We start from the raw sequence: 20,987 nt of genomic DNA on the forward strand, positions 1-20,987 counted from the left end.
CAGTTGAACCCCTAGACACAACAATGGGCTCTCAATTCACAACAGTAGAGCCCCAAGACACAACAATGGACTCTCAATTCACAACTGCTGTTGAAGACACAACAATGGACTCTCAATTCACAACTGCTGAAGAAGACACAACAGTGGACTCTCAATTCACAACAGCTGAACCCCAAGACACAACAATGGACTCTCAATTTACAACAGCCGAAGAAGACACAACAGTGGACTCTCATTTCACAACAGTTGAACCGCAAGACACAACAATGGACACTCAATTCACAACTGCTGTTGAAGACACAACAGTGGACTCTCATTTCACAACAGTTGAACCCCTAGACACAACAATGGGCTCTCAATTCACAACAGCTGAACCTGATGTAGTCACAACAGTCAGCCCTCACACTACAACAGCCAAATCCCAAATCACAACACCTGGACCTGATGTGACAACAACTGAGGTTTCATCCACAACAGCTGAACCTGATGTAGTCACAACAGTCAGCCCTCACACCACAACAGCCAAACCCCAAGTCACAACACCTGTACCTGATGTGACAACTACAACCAAGGTCCCACTAATAAACTGTGAGAACGGAGGAAGGCCAAGTCCAAATGGAAAGGATTGTATCTGCCCTCCAGGTTTCTCTGGTACAACTTGCAGAACTATTGAGACACAAATAGTGGCTCCAGGTTTGTAGTTACTATTTATGGCATAAGCAGAACAATTAACTTATTGTGAATGCTGTTACTATATTCTCCAAATTATCAGAGAATGATTTGAATTGATGCCTTCTAATTGAGAATTGTCATTTCACATGAATAGACAAATATTATTTATTATTATTCATTTATTCCTTTAACAGAAATCTTTTAAAACATGTTACTCATGATTTCTTTCAGAAAAACTAAACAGATCTGCTGATATTCAGATGGATATATCAGAACCATTCATAGAGGAGTACAAAAATAAAAGTTCACAAGAATATAAAAAATTCTCAGATGATTTCAAGAACAGGGTATGTATAAAAACTGCTTATAGGCTATGTTGTCTAGGTATTATACTAAGCATAGAAATACACCTGGAAACTCTTATAATGGCCTAGAACAAGTTCTATTTCTTAGCAGGCAATTCTATCAAGCTACTGTATTCATCAACCAAGAAAAAATATTTATATGTCTGTTGTTGTAGCAGATTTTTATTATAAAATGGATTCAAATGGTGTTCTGTATCGCACTTACCACTGTATAAATCACGAACAGGTACAAGAAAATCACAGAGAAGCTGCCACTATATGCATTTGGTCTATAATTGTGCCTTGAGGTCCTTTACTTTTTTGGATATTTAAGTACTAGGAGTATTAAAATCATAGCTTCGATTGAATCAGTCCTCTTATCATAAGAGGTGATTGTGAATTTCCAGCTTGTCAATTTATTGCGGTTGTTTACAGCTTGCATGCGTCAATGTAAGTTGAGTTAAACGGTGAATGACTGTAAAAATACTGCATGTGTTTAATAATATTTTATGTTATTTCAGATGGAGCCATTTTACAGAAGCAAAATAAACAATTTCAAAGCAGTGGTTAACATAACTTTCAGGTGACAGACATAATACACAGACATCAAGTCACAGAAACAATAGTTCACAAAAATGAGCATCACCAACATGAATTCCATAATTAAATGTTAATGTAAAAACTGTGTTGTTAGTCAACCCAAGATGAGCATATATATTATCTATAATAAACACTACTTTATAAAGAGAACAATAATCAAACCATTTAATATATATTCATCGATTTAATAACAGTATATAAATAGCATATGTAATAATTTTCCAACTCTCTTTTCCTGTAAGTTAAAATCACAAATCACCAGACAACTCTAGAATAATAACATTGCTCATATATGGTATGTATCCGCACCCCCCCCCCCCCCTCCATATTTCTCTCTGTCTGTGTTTCATAATGAAGCCAAGGCAGAGCTACTCTGAGAAGTGAGGTCAGTGATTTGAAGGGAAACCAGAAGAGACTAACAGAAGCAGACACCTCTGATCTGGTAAGAGGTGTACCCGTGTTGAGTGCTGTAGAGTTAAAAGATGGTCAGAAATGCTTTCTTCTTTAACTCATGACAAGGCAATTTCAACTAATCTTTTTTTACTTTTTCTACCATTTTACAGTTATGGCTATTTTTGTGGTGAATCCCCCAATTTTCAGCTGTGCAAAATTAAGTTAATTACTTCATTTAAAAGTAAATGAAAGCAATAAAGTTGGTTGCATAGCCGTTAAATGCAATAAGTCTCCCATTATGGAGATCATTGCATGTCTTTGTCCCAAACATTATGGAGCTCCCTGTATAATGGGGTATAGTGGGGTTGTGTGGTGTGCTGAAGTTGAAATCATTCGCTGTCCAACAGCCTAAAATCGTATATTTGAACATTATATCACACATACCACATAACCATTTGTCTTTCAGGTGGTGTTGGTGGATATCTATAATAAGCCCTACAGCAACATAAGGGCAGAAATATTTGGGTAATCATTCTAACATATATAATAAGATGAAAAAAATAAGTGCACGCAGATCAATTAATTCCTTTGTGCAACACTAATTAATCGAATCCAAACGCAAATGTTGGAATAATGAAATCTTTTTTATTTGTCCAGACTGCCATTGAGTCATACTTATACAATCGAATTACTTAACGATTCATTATACCACCAACTTAATTTTTAGCCTCACAAACAAACATCTGGATTATCTGCACCATAAAAGCTTACTGTAAAACATTATTTTCAGGAAGATGACTTACATCTCTATTATGGTGTTGCTTCCTCTTCCACCGTAAACATGAGATGTAATGACTTCTTATAATGAAAAAGTTTAGTTTCCAGTGACCTGTTTTACCATTGAAAAGAAAGCAAAATAAGCCATATTTGGCATAGTTCTAAAAAGCAATGTACATACAGGTTTAATTTTTTTTCCATTCAAATGAGATGTTTGGTTTCTATTTGGTTCAATGGTTACTAAATTTGTCAAATGGTATCCATTTGCTGTTCTTCGGAGATATGCAGTTTGTTCTCTATGTTATAATACAGTTACACTGTCACTCAGAATTACATTATTCCAACAAGCAGTGAATTCACCAGTGGCAGGTTGACTAATTTCATTGAAAAACTTAATGTCCAAGCATGTATTGAATCACTCGTAAAATAATTACTTGTGCATGCTCTGATCAATTAAGCAAGACCAGCACATTAATGAGGCCCTGGAACCAGCTGCTTACCATAAAATCAAATCTGAAAGCCTTACCCATGAAACAAATGAAAAAGTAAACAAATGTCTAAGTGTACACAACCTTAAATTAATATGCCCATTGGGAAATGAAGAATGATTCTTTTTCTGTTTTAATTATTTTAACATTGTTTATACTTTGAATATTAATATTTGAATTAATATTCAAAGTAGGTTATCTGTCCCATGATGTCTCCTGCTGTATTTTCTGACCATGTGCAGCATGGTCAGAAAATTCCTTCTTCCACCACAACTATTAAGTTTGAGTCCTTTAGATCCAGCAGGCCACAACACAGTTCTCACCCCCAAGAACAAGACCTCACTTTCACTGTAATCTTTCTCCCATCTCATCATTTTCATCCATATCAGCGTAAAGGTTGATCACGTTGTCCTCCTGGAGATTCCAAACAGTCAGTCTGGAAATAAAGAGTACGACAACTCGATTAATGAGCTGAAAGAGAGCCTGGAGGAAGCAAAGAACTGCCAGACCAATGATAGCAGTTGTCCTGGATATATAATCACAGATGTTAACACAACAACAGTCGAAGTTGATGGAACAGGTATGTATAACCTGGAGTCAAAAAGTAATATTGGTGCATCGAGTGCATCCCTTGCAAAATTCTTTTTTTCAGAATGTGTGACATACAAAATGATCGACCTGTGGATCTACCTCTCCCCATGTGCCATGTCAGTAATTTACATACATTCAAACTGATGATTGAACGAACAAGGATGTTTCATTTGCCTAATACATGTTTCCTTGATTCCTCCATCCTTAGATCCTTTCCTTGTGAAAATATATATTTTTATGAAGATCAAAAAAAAAAAACTAGAAATACCGCCTCGTGGTTGTATGCCTCCGCCAACCAGTAGGCAGTGCTCTGTTTGACCGTTTGGATATAAAATGTCATCACTTCATCATTTTATTAGACATTTGTGTGAAACTTTGTCATGAATTCTTGAGTTGTGTCCATAAACATGATTTGTGAGGTCACAGTGACCTTGACCTTTGTCCTTTGACCACCAAAATCTAATCAGTTCATCCTTGAGTCCAAGTGGACGTTTGTGCCAAATTTGAAGAAATTCCCTCAAGGCGTTCCTGAGATATTGCGTTCACGAGAATTGGGACAGACGGACGGACGGACAACCCAAAAACATAATGCCTCTGGCCACGGCTGTGCCGTCGCGGAGGCATAAAAAAAGTTTTCCAGGGTTGCCAATAGTTTTTGCTATATACTTAAGGCATATATAAACATTGTTCTTTCTTTTCTCTCCATTTCTCCCTCATTGAACAGCTTTCTGTGAACAAAACGTCCCTGAAAAGTTCTTAAAGTACTATCAACTCCTTAACACAAGTGAAAAACTGACCTGTGTGTCCGTCTGCAATCCTCAACACAGTGATCCCACAATCTGTAAAAACAAAGGAACCTGCATGCTGCCTGTTGAAGGACCTGAATGCCAGTAAGTTGTCAGCCACATGGATCTGAAATCAAAGTTTATTATCACAGATATAAAAGCATAAAATGGAATGGAGTAACAATTACCATTAATAAAAACCACAGGAAGGTATATCAAATGTTCACATCTAAGCATTATTCCCAAAGAAAACAATGTGTTTAAACAGTGTTTCATTTAAAGAGAGTTTGCAAAAACTGGCAAAGATAGTGAGCGAGTGAATATTTGTTGTTCCTAAAGATGATGTATAAAAAATGAGACCCCTATGAGACCCTAATTACCATTGGTAACCACAGTTATTCGCTCAAACTGAGGTTTATAGTGAGAAATTTGAGCCTATTTTTATAAACTACTCTGAGCGAAAACTGAAGCATTACATCGCCATGCAAATTATATGTTTTAGTGCAAACGTCACAGGGAGATTTTTTATCACACAAATGTGCACATAACATAAACCCATTGTATCAACCAATGGTAGCTATGTCAGAGTTTCCTAATAATAATATCCTATGAACAGAAATATATATAACTACCATGATCATTGGAATATTTTAAGCGAGGGATACCTTCATAAGAAAAACAACATGAATTTTTCATGTGGCTCTTGCACGCAAGCCTAAGAACACACTGAAACTTCTTTCTTCCAGCTGCCTGCAGACAGGGACCATGTGGTACCTGGGCAGTGACTGTGGCATCCCCATAAACAAAGCTGGGCTCTTCGTAGGGACAGGCATGTTGGCTGCAGCTGTGCTGGTGGCCATTGGGGTCCTCTCTGTATATCTCCATGTGTCCAAGAAGAAGGAGAGGAGGTGAGAGTGATGAACCCACGATCCTAGCTGTGATAACGATGGCTGCACAAACCTCACGGCAATGTGATAATATATGATTACTGTGGAATGATGCACTCTTTATAAACAAGAGGATATTATTGTTACTATGACTTGAACTGTTTACTAATAATAGTGATACTACTGTTACTACGACCAATAATACTGCTATGACTGCTACTACTACTACTAATAATAATAATAATATAATTATGAGAATCAGAGATACAGAGAATCAGTTGGGCTAAGGATATATTCTTTCATAATGCATTCCTCAGTCATATATCCTTGCTATGAACTATTTTTAAGAGTAATGTAAATCATGTACATAAGGTAATCTAAATCAAATGCGTTATAAGCTTAGAGATAACAAATAGAGAAATGTATGTTTAAGCTTGGCACTGGCACAAATTATTTCCTGGCCACAGTTAATACATACGTATATATATATATATATATATATATATATATATATATACTCATAGAAACGGAAAGACCACTAGCTACTGCTAGCTACACAGCTAACTGCCCAAGTACATATAAGCATAGTCATGATTACATATGACAAAAACATACTTCAAGGAGTCATCAAATGAAACTTTATTGGCAAAGCACACAGTCAGTCACCTATTTACCATTTGCTGTGCTTCAGATAACATTAAGTAACTGTCATTCAACGGATACCATGCCCCCATCACGCCCCTCTCCTCAAACCCATAGCTTAGCTATACAAAGGCCATAGCTATACAAAGGCCAAAAAAGATTTAAAACTGGAAAAAAAAAACTTTGCAAGTGAGAAAAGATTCTTAACTGAAAATAAGTAGTTGTACCAACAAAATTAAAAAAGAAATGATTTTCTTTGCAATATGTTCACATTCTACTTTTCACATATTTTTTTTTTCAGTTTCAAAGCATGATTCAGTTACAAATTTTACCTTTTCAGTTACATTTCTTTGTTTTAAATCTACGAAACTTTAGGACCTCATCTAGCTCCATAGAAAAGGCACATGCTATGAGTAAAAGAGAGAGAATCAGGTAGTATACTAATGCTTGAGTACATAAGAAGGATAGAAGGATATACAGTACATCTCTTGCCTTTTTTCTCCCTGCTGTAAGCCACCCCTCCATTTTTCATGTGTTCCCTCCATTTGTTTTCCTGTTCAGAAATAGAGACAATAAGGGGGAAACTATAAACCAGTGGCTAGAAGATGAATTTGAGTGGCCCAGCTCTGACAAGAACACAAACGGTTATACAGGTAATAAGCAGCTGTTATCAGAATTGTATATTATTTTAGACACTGATAAAGCTTATGCGGAAAAACTTATGTTGAAAGTTCTACCATTGCTCAATTTTATGATACTCTTGATAGCATTTTGTTTTTATTTTATTTCCTCTTAATGAAGGGATTTTTCATAACCCATACAACACGGAAGGAGGCGAAGGCACTTATCAGCAGGAAAAAACACCAACCTACAATCCCTATCCATCCTTTCAAACTTCGGATGCCCCTCCAGTCTTCCTTACCCACGAACCCCAGATCCACCTGTACAATATGCCCGGCTCTCCCGTAAGTCTTGAACAGCAAGATGACATGAAAACGCACACACATGCACAGGGCTATATGGCCTCAGAATACAAAATCTCATCACATTTAGTAACAAAAAAGCAACAAGTATCCTAAATAAAGTACTGCACAACTCTAAATAGCCCATATATGCGAGTGTATGAGTGAACGGTGAGGGAATGGTGTGCGTGCTCTGCAGTAGATTGGCGACCTGTCCAGGGCGTATTCCAGCCCAATGCACACGGTGATAGGATCCAGTCCCCCCCTTATCAGGAACATGTGGGCGCTGACAAAGCATGGATAAAGTGCTGCACGCAATTCATATACCCACCCGCAATTCATATAGGACATAAATTGAAAACAGGGTGGGTCTCTATAAGGAGCTCTGGAGAACTCAACATATGTAATGGGGCCATTTATGACATGCTCACTAATGGTCACAGGGCATATATGTTTGTGTGTAGCTGTAAGTAATATGTGTGATGAATTTTGATATTATTTTGCAGATGAGAATCGGCAGACCGGACATTTACACCTCTTCCCAGATTTAACTCTGCTGTTATTCCTGTATAGACTGAATCTAAGGACTTAACCATCACACATTTCTTGTTACACCATATTCTCAAATCAAAAAATATTATTACTGTAATAATCACTTTGAACAAATGTAACAGTGACTTCAGTGCATTCAACCTCCTACACTATACATGCAATTCATTGGGTATACGACATATATGATGCAATCAATTCAACGATGTCTTGTAGTGGATGTCTGTAAGTCTATATACTGTTAGCACCTATGTTGCTTTAATATTTTTTACTTTAAACATATGTGATAAATATTTAACAAATTTATTTATTGTATGTTTTCCTTATCCTCCAATTAATTTGTGAGTTGTTGAGATTCATCTGAAATGATGTTATCAAAGCAAAAATGCTGATGAACAAAATCTATGCATAAATTAAATACTTTAACTGCATTTTTTAATTGTTTCAATTTTATAATTATCTGGTATATATTACTTTTTTAAATAAAAATATTTTCTTATTCACTTATTTCAATTCATTTTTGTGTGATATAGCAATGTCAGGTTTGCCTGTCACTAGTCTGCAAGCATCTCTGGCTCTCTGTGGGATCGAGGAGTTTTCAAGCATCAACAAGATACAAATGATAGTTTAAAAAGAAACTCACCCATAGTATAAAGTAAAGGTATACATAACTATGGCAAAAAGTAAACCAAGCATGCAGTTGCTATCTACTGCAAGAAGAGATTGGAAAAAATACATCAGAATTTATTGTTGGATATCTAGTTTTTAGATTACTGCCTTTAAGCAACAGGCAATATAAATTGATCTGGAAAGCTTGCTCTGTGTGGCTACAATAATGTTATCTGTTTCCTCACTGTCTATCTGTCCCCCCTCCCAGTTACAAACACGGAAGGAATGCCTTTGGGGCAATTAGGGCCCCACCAGAGGTCTCTCAATTGTACGCAATGTCTTGGAATTATCTCCCTTGAAAGTTTTATTACTTTATTACTTTATGCTAAAGCAGTACTAGAAATGCAGTGGTAGAAATGCAACTAAAATGCCAACCAGAAATGTATTCTGATCAGTGTGGTGTATTGAGAGGCAAAAAAAAAGTAGTTGACCAGGTTTGGCAATACAATTTTAGATGCAAGCACCTCAGAGATTTATTAGTTTGGTAATTTTCCATTAGTTTTGAGTATCAGAGTAACATCAATACTTGAGGACTTCCAGATCTATAAAACAACTGATTGTCAATTGCCGATTCTTCTATATACACAGATGCAAAACATGCTTTTAAACAATCAAGTAAACAAAATAACTTTGTTCATATTTATTCAACTTGTAACGTGGCAGATTCTTAAAATAAAAATCTTTATTTATAGTTAAAAGAAATTTATTTTTTGCCATTTCTTTTTAAAAAACGGAGGCTTGCTACAACTGAAGGCTCAATCGATACATCAGAAATCAGCTATTTGAGAACACAAGAATGAAATCACCCTTCAGAGAATGGAGTTTGGGATTGCGCCAGTAGTTTCATTGGGATAACAAATGGATTTAATGGGCACTGGCCTGCTTTTTCAAAAATTGATTTCTCCTGTTCAATATTCTGGGAAAGAGTAGGTATATTTTTACAATGTGATTTGCTTGTGCTCTGTTGTGCAGTTTGAAGTGGCAGTAGAGATCCTACTGCTTGAACGCCTGCTCTCTGTACTGTGGGGTCTTGCATGCCACTGTTGGCCAAGATCACAGGCTGGAATCCAGCTTTTGGTTTGCTGCTAGATACTGATGGAATTGTAGAAGCCTCACTCTGACTGGTGTATTCCACTTTGTCGTCATTTTTACCATCTGGTGTTTCTTTATCCCCTTGTCCTCTGCCATTTCCTTCCTGACTGGCAAGCGTCTGGGGCAAGGCACCAGTGCCTTTCATTTGACTGGAGCACAATACACCGCTTTCAATCACGGCATCTGAGGCTGTGCTACCTGTGTGGATGCTGGCCGTGATGGACACTGACTGGTCAAGCTGTCCTCCTTCCTGAATGGTGGAAATCTCCCTTTGTAAGGAAGACCCGGGTGGGTTGGCACCCGCCTGAGCAAGATGGGACTGGGCCTCTTGTCCAGTGCTTATTGGAAGTGGGGGCTCCAGCACAGGATCAGTGAGGTGCTCGTATACCTGACGGAGGTGGTGTTGCAGTTCCACACAGTCAAGCAAGGGGATCTGCTCTGGAAGAGACAACAGCAGGTCCAGGACCACAGCACTCTCTAAGAGGACACAAATTAAAAAGACAATCAAATGAACGTACAGCCCCGTATGCAGCAGTAGTTAGGTTACAATTTGGTCATAGGATATCTAACAATCAACAGTTGACTTCTCTAGTCTCATTCAGTTTGAGCATTCTGCAAACGCTGCTCCTCTTGGTCAATGACAGACCAATGAGTGTACATCGCTGGGATCATAAAATCGTTGCAATCAAAGCCTAGGGGAAGGGATGATAGATGTAGGGCGACTGAGTTTTGAGTGGCTTTTTCCTGTTGTTTTTCCATCAATTTTCCCAGACTACATTGTACTCCTTGCTTCCATCATAAGTTATTAATAGTGGATTTGGTTTGCTTAAATTTGGCAGGCTAGGCAGCAAGCTAACTAATGTTACATCCATCAACATGGAATGTTAGTGAGCCAGTGAGTTCAGAAAGATTTATTTTTGTTTTATTCCATTCAATTGAACTTGGAGATTTCACAAGCTTTTCACTGAAATATACAGTAGTCTATACTCAATGTAAAGCCCACAACCAGCTCACAAGCCATATAGCTGGCAAACTGTTCTTACCGTAGGCAACTAATGTGCAGCTGAGCATGCTAGCTAGCGAACATCAATTATTTTTGCCAATTCTGTCATGAATGTCAGCAACCTCAATTCCTAAATCAAAGCTGATTTAGACACAATACCCTGTCTTAGATTCCAAATTATTGCTGTAGCTAACACTACCAGGTCTTGTTAATTAACTTGAATGCAGCTTAAATTAACATCGTTCTATATTGGCCGTTGCATGTATTGCACACACTGACGTTGTTATACGTAGTATTGTTCCCTGTAGACATGACCGAACACAATGGCTCACAGCAGGTGAGTTCTTTGCCTTAGAGATTTTATTTCAGGATTTGGCTATAGATGACAGGTTCACTTCTTAAAAGTAAAATAATGACAGTACAGGGTCAACCCAAATCTGCTCTTCTGATTGGTTGACAGAACAGGCATTGACGCTCCCTACCGGAGCATTAGCACAGTTACAGACCCCATTTTGGAAGTCAGAAAATCTTTTGTTCAAGGTTCACTGCAAAATTTGGTGGCAAAGTCAAGAGGGTGTGAGAGGTTGATTTCAGAGGTTGTAATTATGGAGCTGTCTTTGCTCTAGTTGTACAGGTTTGCAACTGCTCTTGTGTGTATTCACACATTAATTCACAGAATTGTGAATCCATTCTACAAATGTGTGAATCCATTCTACAAATTTGTGAATTCATTCTACACATATTGCAATGAAACAATCTCTTAATATCAACTTAAACATTGTGTGTATGACCGGCTGGTGCAATTGTTGCCTGGAATTTATGGTCAATGCATACATACACACACATGTGCTACTTACCCATAGGAGAGAGGGGGATCAGGTTGCCTTGCTTGTTCACAGAGGCCAAAAAGCGATAGATATTCTCAAAATCCACAGCAAAATCCTTGTGATTCAAAGTTTTTTGGTTGATCTGCCCATTAGATGTCGGACCCTTGCTAGGGGTGGAGAAAGAATGTTCCTGTACCTGGGTGGTAGTCCTTGTGTTTGGGCTCGCTGACTGTTCAGCCGGCTGGCTGGATTTTGGGGTCGTCGCACCCTGCTTACTGCTTGATTGACTAAGGCTGGCTGGAACATGAGCAGGACGAGGTGATGCGGGACTGGGTGAATTGTTGGAAGTGGACCCTCCTTTGACTTTCGGGCTTTGGTGGAGGGTGGCAGAAGCCAAGTTTTGAAAGGAGGACTGCGAGTTGCAGGGTAAACTAACAACACTGGGACTGGCTCCTGCCTGGGAGGATGGAAGCGAGCCCTCCTGACATCTGACGTTTGGACTTTCTGGCGTCTGACCAGATGAGAGCTGGGTAGATGCGTGTCCCCTCGGAGGGATGCATGTTGAGGCTGTCTTTACTGGTGGTCTGGCCATGGGTCTTAATGGAACTGTCCGGAGGTTGGGTGGGAGTCGCTGGGGAGTGCTTACAGGGCGTGGTGGGTCAGAGTTCAGGAGGCTACATGGCTCAGTGGCAGCAATCACAAGCATCTACACAGAAAGGATGAGGAAAAGACAGACTGGTTACTAAATACTGGCAGTAGGTGCACTTCTTCACAATGCCTACCACTTAGTGTGCTGCCCTTTCCACAACTTTCAACTGCGCTTTTTCCACAGAAAAACTGTTCACCTTGGTCAGTCTGTTTAACTAATAAAATCAATTGAATTGAATCTGAAGAGTGTTTAAATTATCCTTAAAACAAAATACTTCAGCCTTGGGTGACTTGCCTGATGTCACATTCGTTTTTTTGACAACTTTACACTCCCAGTATTAAGAGCAAGTTTTAAAAAGTAAATTAAAAATCTTACCCTTATCCAAAAAACTCTGGAGTTCGTGGGAAAATTGTCATGCTAACTGACCATGAGTATACTACACCTGTGAGAAAGCAGATGAAATGGCACTCTCCTGTGACCCGGCCATTTTCTGTGCCATTTCAGTCCACATTTCAATGGGCACTTTGCCACTCTGCACTTCCCGCCTCTGTCTGTTCACCAGCCTGGCCACTCTCTTTCCCACAGCGGTCTTCAAGAACTGCACAAAACTCTCAATCTGATGCCCAAAAAATCAGGATAGAAATAAAATAAGCAGGTCAATACATGCAGGGCATCAGACCCATGACAGACACTTTTTCTGAAGTACTGTACTTCAGAAAGTACACCATTCAGGCACAACTAAAATATAAGATGCTTGTAGAAATTATTTTAAAAGAAACATCTGTTTTTGCCTATATTCATTTAAAAAAATAAATTTCTGTTTCTACCATGTTTTTTTTTTTTTTTAAACTCTGAAGGATCTGCTTATTTATATTTAAGTTGCTCAAAATTTTCAATTCTACGAGCACTGAAGTATGTCCAATCAGTCATGCTGAAATATGCACACATGAAGCAATCATCCTTCATATTTCCAAATGCAAGGATCCTGTACAGCCTCTGGCCCAACCAATAACCTATACAGTGCCTTTAGAAAGTATTCACCCCTGTGAACTTTTTCCACATTTTATCCGATTACACAAAGTTTTAATGCACCAAAATATTTTCCCCTCTTCACCACTACAGTAAAATCAAAAAACACTTTTTGCATCGAATTTCATATCAAATTAATTCAGACCCCTTTATCCAGTCTCACAGATCACAACGTCACAAAAATTGGGCGGTACTAATATATATTCAATACCCCAACCCAAATACAAAATGCAATCTTTCGTTTTCAAAATTTTAAGATTGTATTCAAACTGGGCAATGATAAACTACAACAGTTTACCAAAAACATCTCCTAGACCATTTGACATCATTTAAAGTTAGCAAAGAACACATCCTTCTGAGGTACCTTATTTTGGTTATATTTGAAGGCAACATCTGATGCATCCATCAGCAGGATGGATATCCCATAGGTCTTTACGATTTCCTCAGAATTCTTACGTTAAATTAATGGCAGCTCAAACCAGCGAAACGGTGGAAATGTGAATATACAGCAAACTCAGTCTGTTGTAGTTATATCTAAAAGTACATTTTAATTATTTAATACACTGGAATAGTGTATTTACGCTCAGTGAGCTTGCCCTGAACTAGCCAGCTGACTTGCTAGTAATTGCATTACTTTCCAATAAAATGAGTAGCTAAGCCTAATGTAGCCGTACTAACGAAGTCAGGCTATCCAGCAAACTTATTAACAGAAATAATTTAACCAGAAACAAAACCTGATTCATTACCTGAAATGACTTCTTCAAAAATTTCCAAGACGACTTCCATTTGAATTCTTTAAAAGTTTATTGAATATACAAATATATACACATATATGCAACTAATTGTACTGCATTTAACTAATTGTATTCACTACTACTGTATTAAAACAAACTTTACAACTAGTGGATTTTTATTTTTTATTTGCTTATGCATTCATTGCATGTGGTGTGTCTTTTTCTTGGTACTAAAGAATCTTGGACTTTGCAACCTCCAGAGCAATCAGCCATTAAAGCAAGCACAACCCTGTTCATGGTTTTTACCATGTGCTTTGGACCATTATCCTGTTCAAGGATTATACTGTATTTGACACCATCCATCTCGTTCTTAATATCAAGAGGCTTCCCAGCCCCTCCTGCAGCCAAACAACTCCTTGTGCTGCTACCACTATGCTTTATGGTCGGGATCAATGGCAGGGTGTTACCAAGGTGATGTTTGGTTTGTACTAAACATACAGCACTTTGATGTCAGGCCAAAGAGCCAACTGTACTATCATCAAATCATAAAATCTCCTCCCAGAAGGTCTCAAGGACTGCCACGTAGCTTCTGGCAAATTCCAGACACAACCTAATGCTGACTTTTCTCAGAAATGCCTTCTGTCTAGCCAGCCTATCAAATAGGTTGAACTGGAAATGCAGAAGGGATTGTCCAGCTCTGGACAGATTCTCTCATTTCAGCCAATGAGCTTTGCAACTTCTCAAATAAATACTTTCAAATAAATAACATTTTTTATTCTAATATCATTCTAAAGACATCCAAATATTTAATTTTGACATTATGAAGTTACTTGTTTAGGAGTGTAGGGCAGTTCACTGGAGTCTGCCTCTTATCAGACCCCAAAAGGAAAAGAATGTTTACTGTGCTGACAGGGAGTCAGCAGGTGTGATAGAGACAGTGCTCAGTTGCTGGATCAGCTTTATGCAATTCTAAAGTTGCATAAAGCTGATCCATGTAATCATGTTTTGTTGTTGGAAAGCAAATGTCATGTCGAAAAAGTTGGTGTCCTTGGTGGTGGGGTGTTGACTAAAGATCTTGATACCTATGGGTATCAATGGGTACCCTTAACCCAGCATGATATTTTTACAGAGATAGTGCAAGCATGATCATTGATCTGTATCGTTTTGTCATGACTGTGTCTTTATTTGATGACTTGGTGCTTTGCTTGAAGCCTATGTTTTGGGTACATAAGGGGAAATGGTCTGTCGGATGGGGTTTCTTACAGTTGGCGACCTCGAGGCTGTTTGGTGTATCTGAGGGTTTTTTCTTTAAATATAATTCAATTTGGAAAAATTACAAATAATCAACAGAGGGTGACAAATTCCTGAGAGCTGTGAATATGGGCCAGCAGGCACATACCTTGTATCGGGAGGCTAGTAAAATCAATTCCATACCTGCTGTATCGATTTCTTGGGAAGTTTAGCTTGAAGCGCCACCAGGTCCAGCTCCGCATTGCTGTTCTGCCTTTTTAGCTCAACCAAGAGGATCTGCCGTTCCTTCCGCTTCCAGCCAAACCAGCCTGAGTGCCCTTGGGCACGCCGGATCAGCTCAGGCTCCCTGGACACAAAGCGCAGAGGCACATTTCGCTTCCGGGAGGGCGGCTTCATTGTGGGAGCAGAGAAACTGATGAAATATAAGGACATATATTTAAAGCCGCTGTAGTCAAAAAAAAGTGAGCTATGTTAAAAGCAAAAATATATTAACTAACGATAGCCATAGTTATAATTGGGGAAACATATTTATTTTCCAGCACTTACAACAATATGGGTATGACGATTGCACTCAAAACTATAAAGAAAACTTCACATTAAAAACACACCGAATATATGAATTAAATGATACTGAATATTTTTCAGATCCACATTGAGAGGAACAACTTCCTTTAAAACCACTGTTGCATTAGTTTTTCAGGGAAAAAAACATCCTTATGGATATGACAGATATGGGCAAGCATTTTTGGGTCACTGAACAAAAAAATTAATAGTGTTGGCAATTCAAGCATTAAATTCCAGTGCTTCAGGAAAAGGTTTGCAGTGCACAAAAACACTTGAACACATTGCATTTTCATAACTTCAGTTGAACATAAAATAATACTGTTAAAGAGACATGTTCTGTTATTGATTCGACAGTTTGTGAAATGTTGATGTATTAACTAAGCGATTCTTAACGAAAAATCATCATAACCGGCTATTTACTATTTACGGAAACCAAGCAAAATGTTCGTATAGTGTAATTTTAGAAACTGACAGACGAGGGCGCTATTTCTAGGGGGAAAAGTGCTACGTCACATGCTAGCTTCTATGTGTGGCATGGGAAAAAACGTGGTTAGCTGGGTAGCCTTTCATCTAACGTTACAATAAACACAGCTAAGTTATTAACTAAGTTACAGTCCCTATGACCCAGCTAGCCCCATGGCCATCTATCTACATAGGTAACTGTAGAGTATTAATTTTTAATTCACAGCCCGGCCCAAGTTACGTTAGATGGGCTAACTCAACGTAGCTAGTTATCTAGCTAATATAACACTAACAATAGTTGACTAGACTAACTAGGTAGACACACACACACACATATATATATATATATATAAGCCGACTATCGTTCGTATCCAAAATGTCCAGTTAACGTAAGAGATTATATCAAGACTACGTAAGTAAACTTTAGCTGCTTAAAACGTATTAGCAAACTACACACAGCTTTTCTCGAATTAAAACTTTGTTAGTTTCATGTTTGCCCACCTGTACAACTACATTACTTGCTGGACATGAGATGCAGCACAGTAAAATCTAGAACGCATGCCCACGTTCTGCAATAAAAAATTACATCCAAAAATATCAGGTATTAAGAATTTTCGCGTTTTGGAAACTACATTACTAAAGATACTTCCCCCAAAGACAAGCCTAAAGGGATGTCCCATAGACATGGGTCAGGTACTGTTCATGGCACAGAGCGTTTACATCGTAGAGTAGTAGAGTACAGTGGTCGAAAGGATAGACATGTATATATGTCTATGGTCGAAAGTGCTACGACGGAAACATATAGATTGATTTACTTCCCAGTCACATTTACCCGGAACGTAAACAAGTCAGAGATTATTCAAGATAAAATGAAATTTTACGACACGTTGTTTTTTTTTTTTTTTTACGACGACGTTGTCTCCAGGATGCGATCGGATGTGTTACGTCACATCACTCCGTAAATTAAACGAACATACAAATGACCATTTCTGACAGCCTCGTACAGCCAATTAAGCTAGAAGCACTTACCAGTGATAAAATGGCTAACTTGCTGCTACACATACAGACGTACCGTGATTCAGCATCTGTTTTCCTCCTTTCTCCTGACGTCTAATGGCCTGAATCCACTTATTCCTCTTTATTGGATGTTTTTTGCACGGGAGAACATACAACTTAAAATCGGGGTTCTCGGCTTTGTTATTTGTACAGCCCACCACACAACAACTTCCTGGCCTTTTTATAATCTTGATAATACACAGACTTCAAATGCCGACTCCGTGAAGCACACCAGATTATTTTCCTCCACCGTGGGGGCGTGGCATAGCCATACTTCTTCTTCTTCTTCTTCTTCTTCTCCTCAGGTTTTTATGGCGGTTTGCAATCTACCGCCACCTACTGCATACGTTGTCTTCTATTTTTTTTATTTTCAACATCAACCAAACCCTCCCATGCATGAACCACGTCTCTTTATAACTTCCCTATATTCCTGGCGTCTGACTCCCTCCAAACCCTTTTGCCAAAAATTCCTTGTATTTCATCCCCCTTCACATCTGTTATACCCAAAAGCTCTTTCGCGGCGTCCACCACCATCCTGATCCTCTCTGGTTTTGTCTCTATTTCACTAGCACAATGATCACTATTGCAATAAATGCCAAGAACCTTCTTCTGTCCATATGCATCATATCTCTGTCACATCTCACTTGATCTTTTCCCTCTGTTTCAGTTCTGTTCTGTTCCTTCCTCACAGTTCCCGTTTCTGTCCTCACTCTCTTCGTTGCTCCTGCATAGGTTATTTTGTTCTGCACTCTTGTTCTTTCCACCTCACTTTCCCTCTTCCTTCTTTCACACTGCTTTCTTCTTCTTCTTCATCATCTTCTTCTTCTCCTCCTCCTCCTCCTCCTCCTCCTCCCCCTGAAATTCAAAACAATTAAGTCAAAGTCAAAGTCAAAGTGTTTTTATTTGTCAAGTGCACAGTATAACACAGGTCATTCTGAGCAAGGAAATTCTTATGACATGGCAGGCAGCAACTACGTAGGAGCAAGAGCAAAAATATTGAAAAATATCTAAAATATATCAAAAAATATCTAAAATATACATAATATTAAACATAGTATTAAATATTAGCAGCAAATAAGTACCAGCCTGTACAGATGGGGGATATGGACAGTGAGAATAGGAGTATTAAATATTTAAATATTAACCATATGAAGTGCAGGAGTGCTGATGAATATGTGCATAAGATTGTACATTTAACGTACATAGCATACACAGGAGGTCATGTGATCAATGTGATCCCAGAGATTAATGTTGCTGGTAGAGAAGCCTGATGGCCTGAGGGAAAAAACTGTTTGTGAGTCTGGTCGTCCGTGCCCGGATGCTCCGGTAGCGTCTACCATACGGCAGCAGTGAGAACAGACCATAGCCTGGGTGGCTGAAGTCTTTACCGTAACTTTACCGTAACGCCCATCTGAACTATTTCATTGTGCATTTATACAATTTCAAATACTATGTCTTCCCTACTAGAATTGAATGACTTTAAACTAAAACAATACTTTCATTTGTGCATATGAGAACTTTCTTCGGTTTCACTTGGAATACCCATTGTAGTGCCGTCTTCATTCCCAGCATTAAGAAAGGTTGTGATGCATTTAAGTGCTGAAACTGAAGGTTGTGGTGCGTTTAAGTGCTAGAACTGAAAACACCAGGTTTAACTGGCAGCGGCGGGATTTGAACCCATGCCCCCAAAGAGACTAGAGCCTTAATCCAGCGCCTTAGACCGCACGGCCACGCTACCATCCTGCAAGAATGAGAGACCCACCTTCAATGCGAAGTAAATGCAATACTGCCATCTTCTGTTAAGTTTGTGAAAAGCATTAGGTGCAAGAACGTTTGTGCTAATATATTCAATGATGCCTGCCTTATTCCTACATATTGCTTCACATCATCAAAGCATGAGAAGGTGCAGTGAATGCGTGTACATTTAATTTAACATCAGCTTACATCAGCAGTTAAGGATTTGACCCATATACCTTATGGGTTTTGTAATTTCAACTTCATTTCCTATGTCTCCACCCAAGGTCAATGGCTGTTGTAGACCAGGAAGGTCATGATCTGACTTACATTGGAAATAATCTCAAACCCTTGCTTCTGTGGGAGTTTGACAGATTCCCTGCATTACTTATAGCTATATTTATAGAAATTATTTTTCTCTCACACTCTCTCCTCTCCTTCCTAGCTAAATATAAACTCATAGCCTCCTTCTTGAGTGTCAAAAATAACTTGGATGACACACTTAAGATCATTGCTCTTATTCCGAACAAAGTTCCATTTTTACCTGAATTTTTGCCAAAGTACTTCTATAGCAGACTACTGAAAGATATAATCATATTCACATGAAGGGTAAGAGCAATTGCATCGACAGCTTATTATTACTACCTTTTATACTTCAGTTATTAGTGAATTGTTTTTTAGAACATATTTAGTGAAAAAATGGACAATAGACACCATAATCACAAGGTCAAGGATGGTAATAGATGGTGTTATAGAGGTTTATAGATCTGTTTCAGCCTCACAATTTAGTCATCTATTACAGTGAATATTCATTGTCCAATGAACTTCAGCCCCATTCTCTTAACTGAAATGGGGAACAAATTATAATATGCTATGTCTTTATGGAACCAAAAATAACTTCTGAGGAAATCTAAGGGAAGCTAACCCTTAAGGACAAGTTTCATCTGGGGCAATTAAAACCACCAAACAGAGGTGAATGTCTGGTGTTCTGGTGCCCCTTTTGTAGAGATCTAAAATAATTAAATGATTTGAATATGCAGAGTGTGTATATAACCAGTAGAGAATATCATATAGTCCGATACCCCCCTGCCAACAATTCGGTGACCTTTACTTATCAAGCAGTGGGGTCCCCCTCTGATTACTTGCGCAAAACTTGGTAATTACAAGGTATTTCATCTCCCAGCACCAATGTGTTTTCTATTACCAAATGCACAGGGAAGAGAGGCCTGTTTCATATACAGTAATTACTGAGCTGGTGATTACCTCCCTCAGTTTGAGAATTCTATTGGGCTTAAATGAAAAACAAAGTCAAGTAACTAAGATTGTGTTGGAGGTTTTACATACCACAGACCTATACCTGAAGATATAGCCATCTGATGAATGGGGTAACACCATAAGGGGGAGCTAAAGGACTAGTGAAAGGCAGCAATACACATACAAGTGTCTAGTATGCCAGAAGCATAAAGAAGAAGAAGCTTCTGATGCCACCTGTCAAGTCATTGCTCGGGCTACTAAGTTAATAAGTTGCTCATAACAACGGAACGTGGAGTAAGAAGTAAAGAGACATGTAATGGCAGTTGACTTCACCAGACTGGTTTATTTATATATAAAAAGCACTGTGATTTCTACATGGTCAAACCAAAGTGTATAAATTAAAAGCTTATTTAAAAGCTGAGAATCCACATGTAAATTGTTTGATTACAGTTGTGGAGTACAGCCACTTCATATCAGTCTTTATTTCCTCTGGTGAGAAATATGGTTGTTCGAGTATGGTTAATGCTGTACCATTATAGGCTCATTTTTGCAGACAGTGCCCCTTTTATGGGGAAAAAAAACATGTGGACATGGGGATCACAGCAACAGAAAGCATTTCTGGAAATCAAAACAGAGCTGACAGCACAACCACGACTAGCACTGTATGACGCTAATGCAGAAACAACAGTGTCTACTGATGCTTCAACATACAGTGTGGGAGCTGCCCCCCTCCGGGCACAAGCAGGCAAGCAAATGAAACCAGTTGCCTAGGCTTCAAGAGCTCTCAGCAGCATTGAACAGAGATATGTGCAGATTGAGAAGGCGGTGCTTGTTACATCGTGGGCCTGTGAATGATTAGCAGTTTCTCAAAGGAAAAACTTTTCACATCAAAAGGGATTACCCACCTCACCTCCGGCACGCTATTCAGTAACTGAATGACCAATTCTTTGATACAAATTGTTTGATCAAACCC

General features: G+C 38.6%; 2 protein-coding genes across 5 annotated transcripts; one reads left to right on the plus strand and one right to left on the minus strand.

The window, feature by feature from the left end:
- The first annotated feature begins 298 nt into the window (after window positions 1–298).
- Window positions 299–7,996, plus strand: muc3a (mucin 3A, cell surface associated). Its single transcript, XM_035409623.1, has 11 exons — window positions 299–693; window positions 904–1,019; window positions 1,538–1,599; window positions 1,974–2,058; window positions 2,476–2,534; window positions 3,664–3,854; window positions 4,590–4,755; window positions 5,397–5,558; window positions 6,741–6,832; window positions 6,981–7,144; window positions 7,648–7,996. Exons 1-11 carry the CDS (start codon window positions 348–350, stop codon window positions 7,690–7,692), a joined length of 1,488 nt encoding a protein of 495 aa, XP_035265514.1. The 5' UTR covers window positions 299–347; the 3' UTR covers window positions 7,693–7,996.
- A 798-nt stretch (window positions 7,997–8,794) lies between these two features.
- snapc2 (small nuclear RNA activating complex, polypeptide 2) lies at window positions 8,795–17,367 on the minus strand. 4 transcript variants are annotated; one of them, XM_035409622.1, is made up of 5 exons: window positions 17,000–17,367; window positions 15,128–15,356; window positions 12,373–12,546; window positions 11,312–11,987; window positions 8,795–9,928 (listed from the first exon to the last, which is right to left on the minus strand). In XM_035409622.1, the coding sequence occupies exons 2-5, from the start codon at window positions 15,338–15,340 to the stop codon at window positions 9,162–9,164; spliced, it is 1,830 nt and encodes a 609-aa protein (XP_035265513.1). In that variant the 5' UTR covers window positions 15,341–15,356; window positions 17,000–17,367; the 3' UTR covers window positions 8,795–9,161. The 4 variants fall into 4 exon arrangements, with proteins under 4 accessions (XP_035265513.1, XP_035265511.1, XP_035265512.1 ...); XM_035409620.1 differs by having other exon boundaries at window positions 17,043–17,365; XM_035409621.1 differs by lacking the exon at window positions 17,000–17,367 and adding an exon at window positions 16,472–16,804.
- Window positions 17,368–20,987: the final 3,620 nt, after the last annotated feature.

This window comes from Anguilla anguilla, chromosome 3, assembly GCF_013347855.1.
Source record: "Anguilla anguilla isolate fAngAng1 chromosome 3, fAngAng1.pri, whole genome shotgun sequence".
Lineage (NCBI taxonomy): Eukaryota > Metazoa > Chordata > Actinopteri > Anguilliformes > Anguillidae > Anguilla > Anguilla anguilla.

What these genes read in the sequence shown, in the direction of transcription:
- muc3a (XM_035409623.1), top strand. Translation starts at nt 348, where the DNA reads ATGGGCTCTCAATTCACAACAGCTGAACCTGATGTAGTCACAACAGTC. An exon ending in ATAAGGGCAGAAATATTTGG is followed by an intron (nt 2,535 to 3,663) that starts GTAATCATTCTA and finishes CATCCATATCAG; the next exon opens with CGTAAAGGTTGATCACGTTG. An exon ending in AGTCGAAGTTGATGGAACAG is followed by an intron (nt 3,855 to 4,589) that starts GTATGTATAACC and finishes CTCATTGAACAG; the next exon opens with CTTTCTGTGAACAAAACGTC.
- snapc2 (XM_035409619.1), bottom strand. Translation starts at nt 16,731, where the DNA reads ATGTCTATCCTTTCGACCACTGTACTCTACTACTCTACGAT. An exon ending in GTACTCTACTACTCTACGAT is followed by an intron (nt 15,357 to 16,690) that starts GTAAACGCTCTG and finishes ATATTTCATCAG; the next exon opens with TTTCTCTGCTCCCACAATGA. An exon ending in CCAAGAAATCGATACAGCAG is followed by an intron (nt 12,547 to 15,127) that starts GTATGGAATTGA and finishes TTTGGGCATCAG; the next exon opens with ATTGAGAGTTTTGTGCAGTT.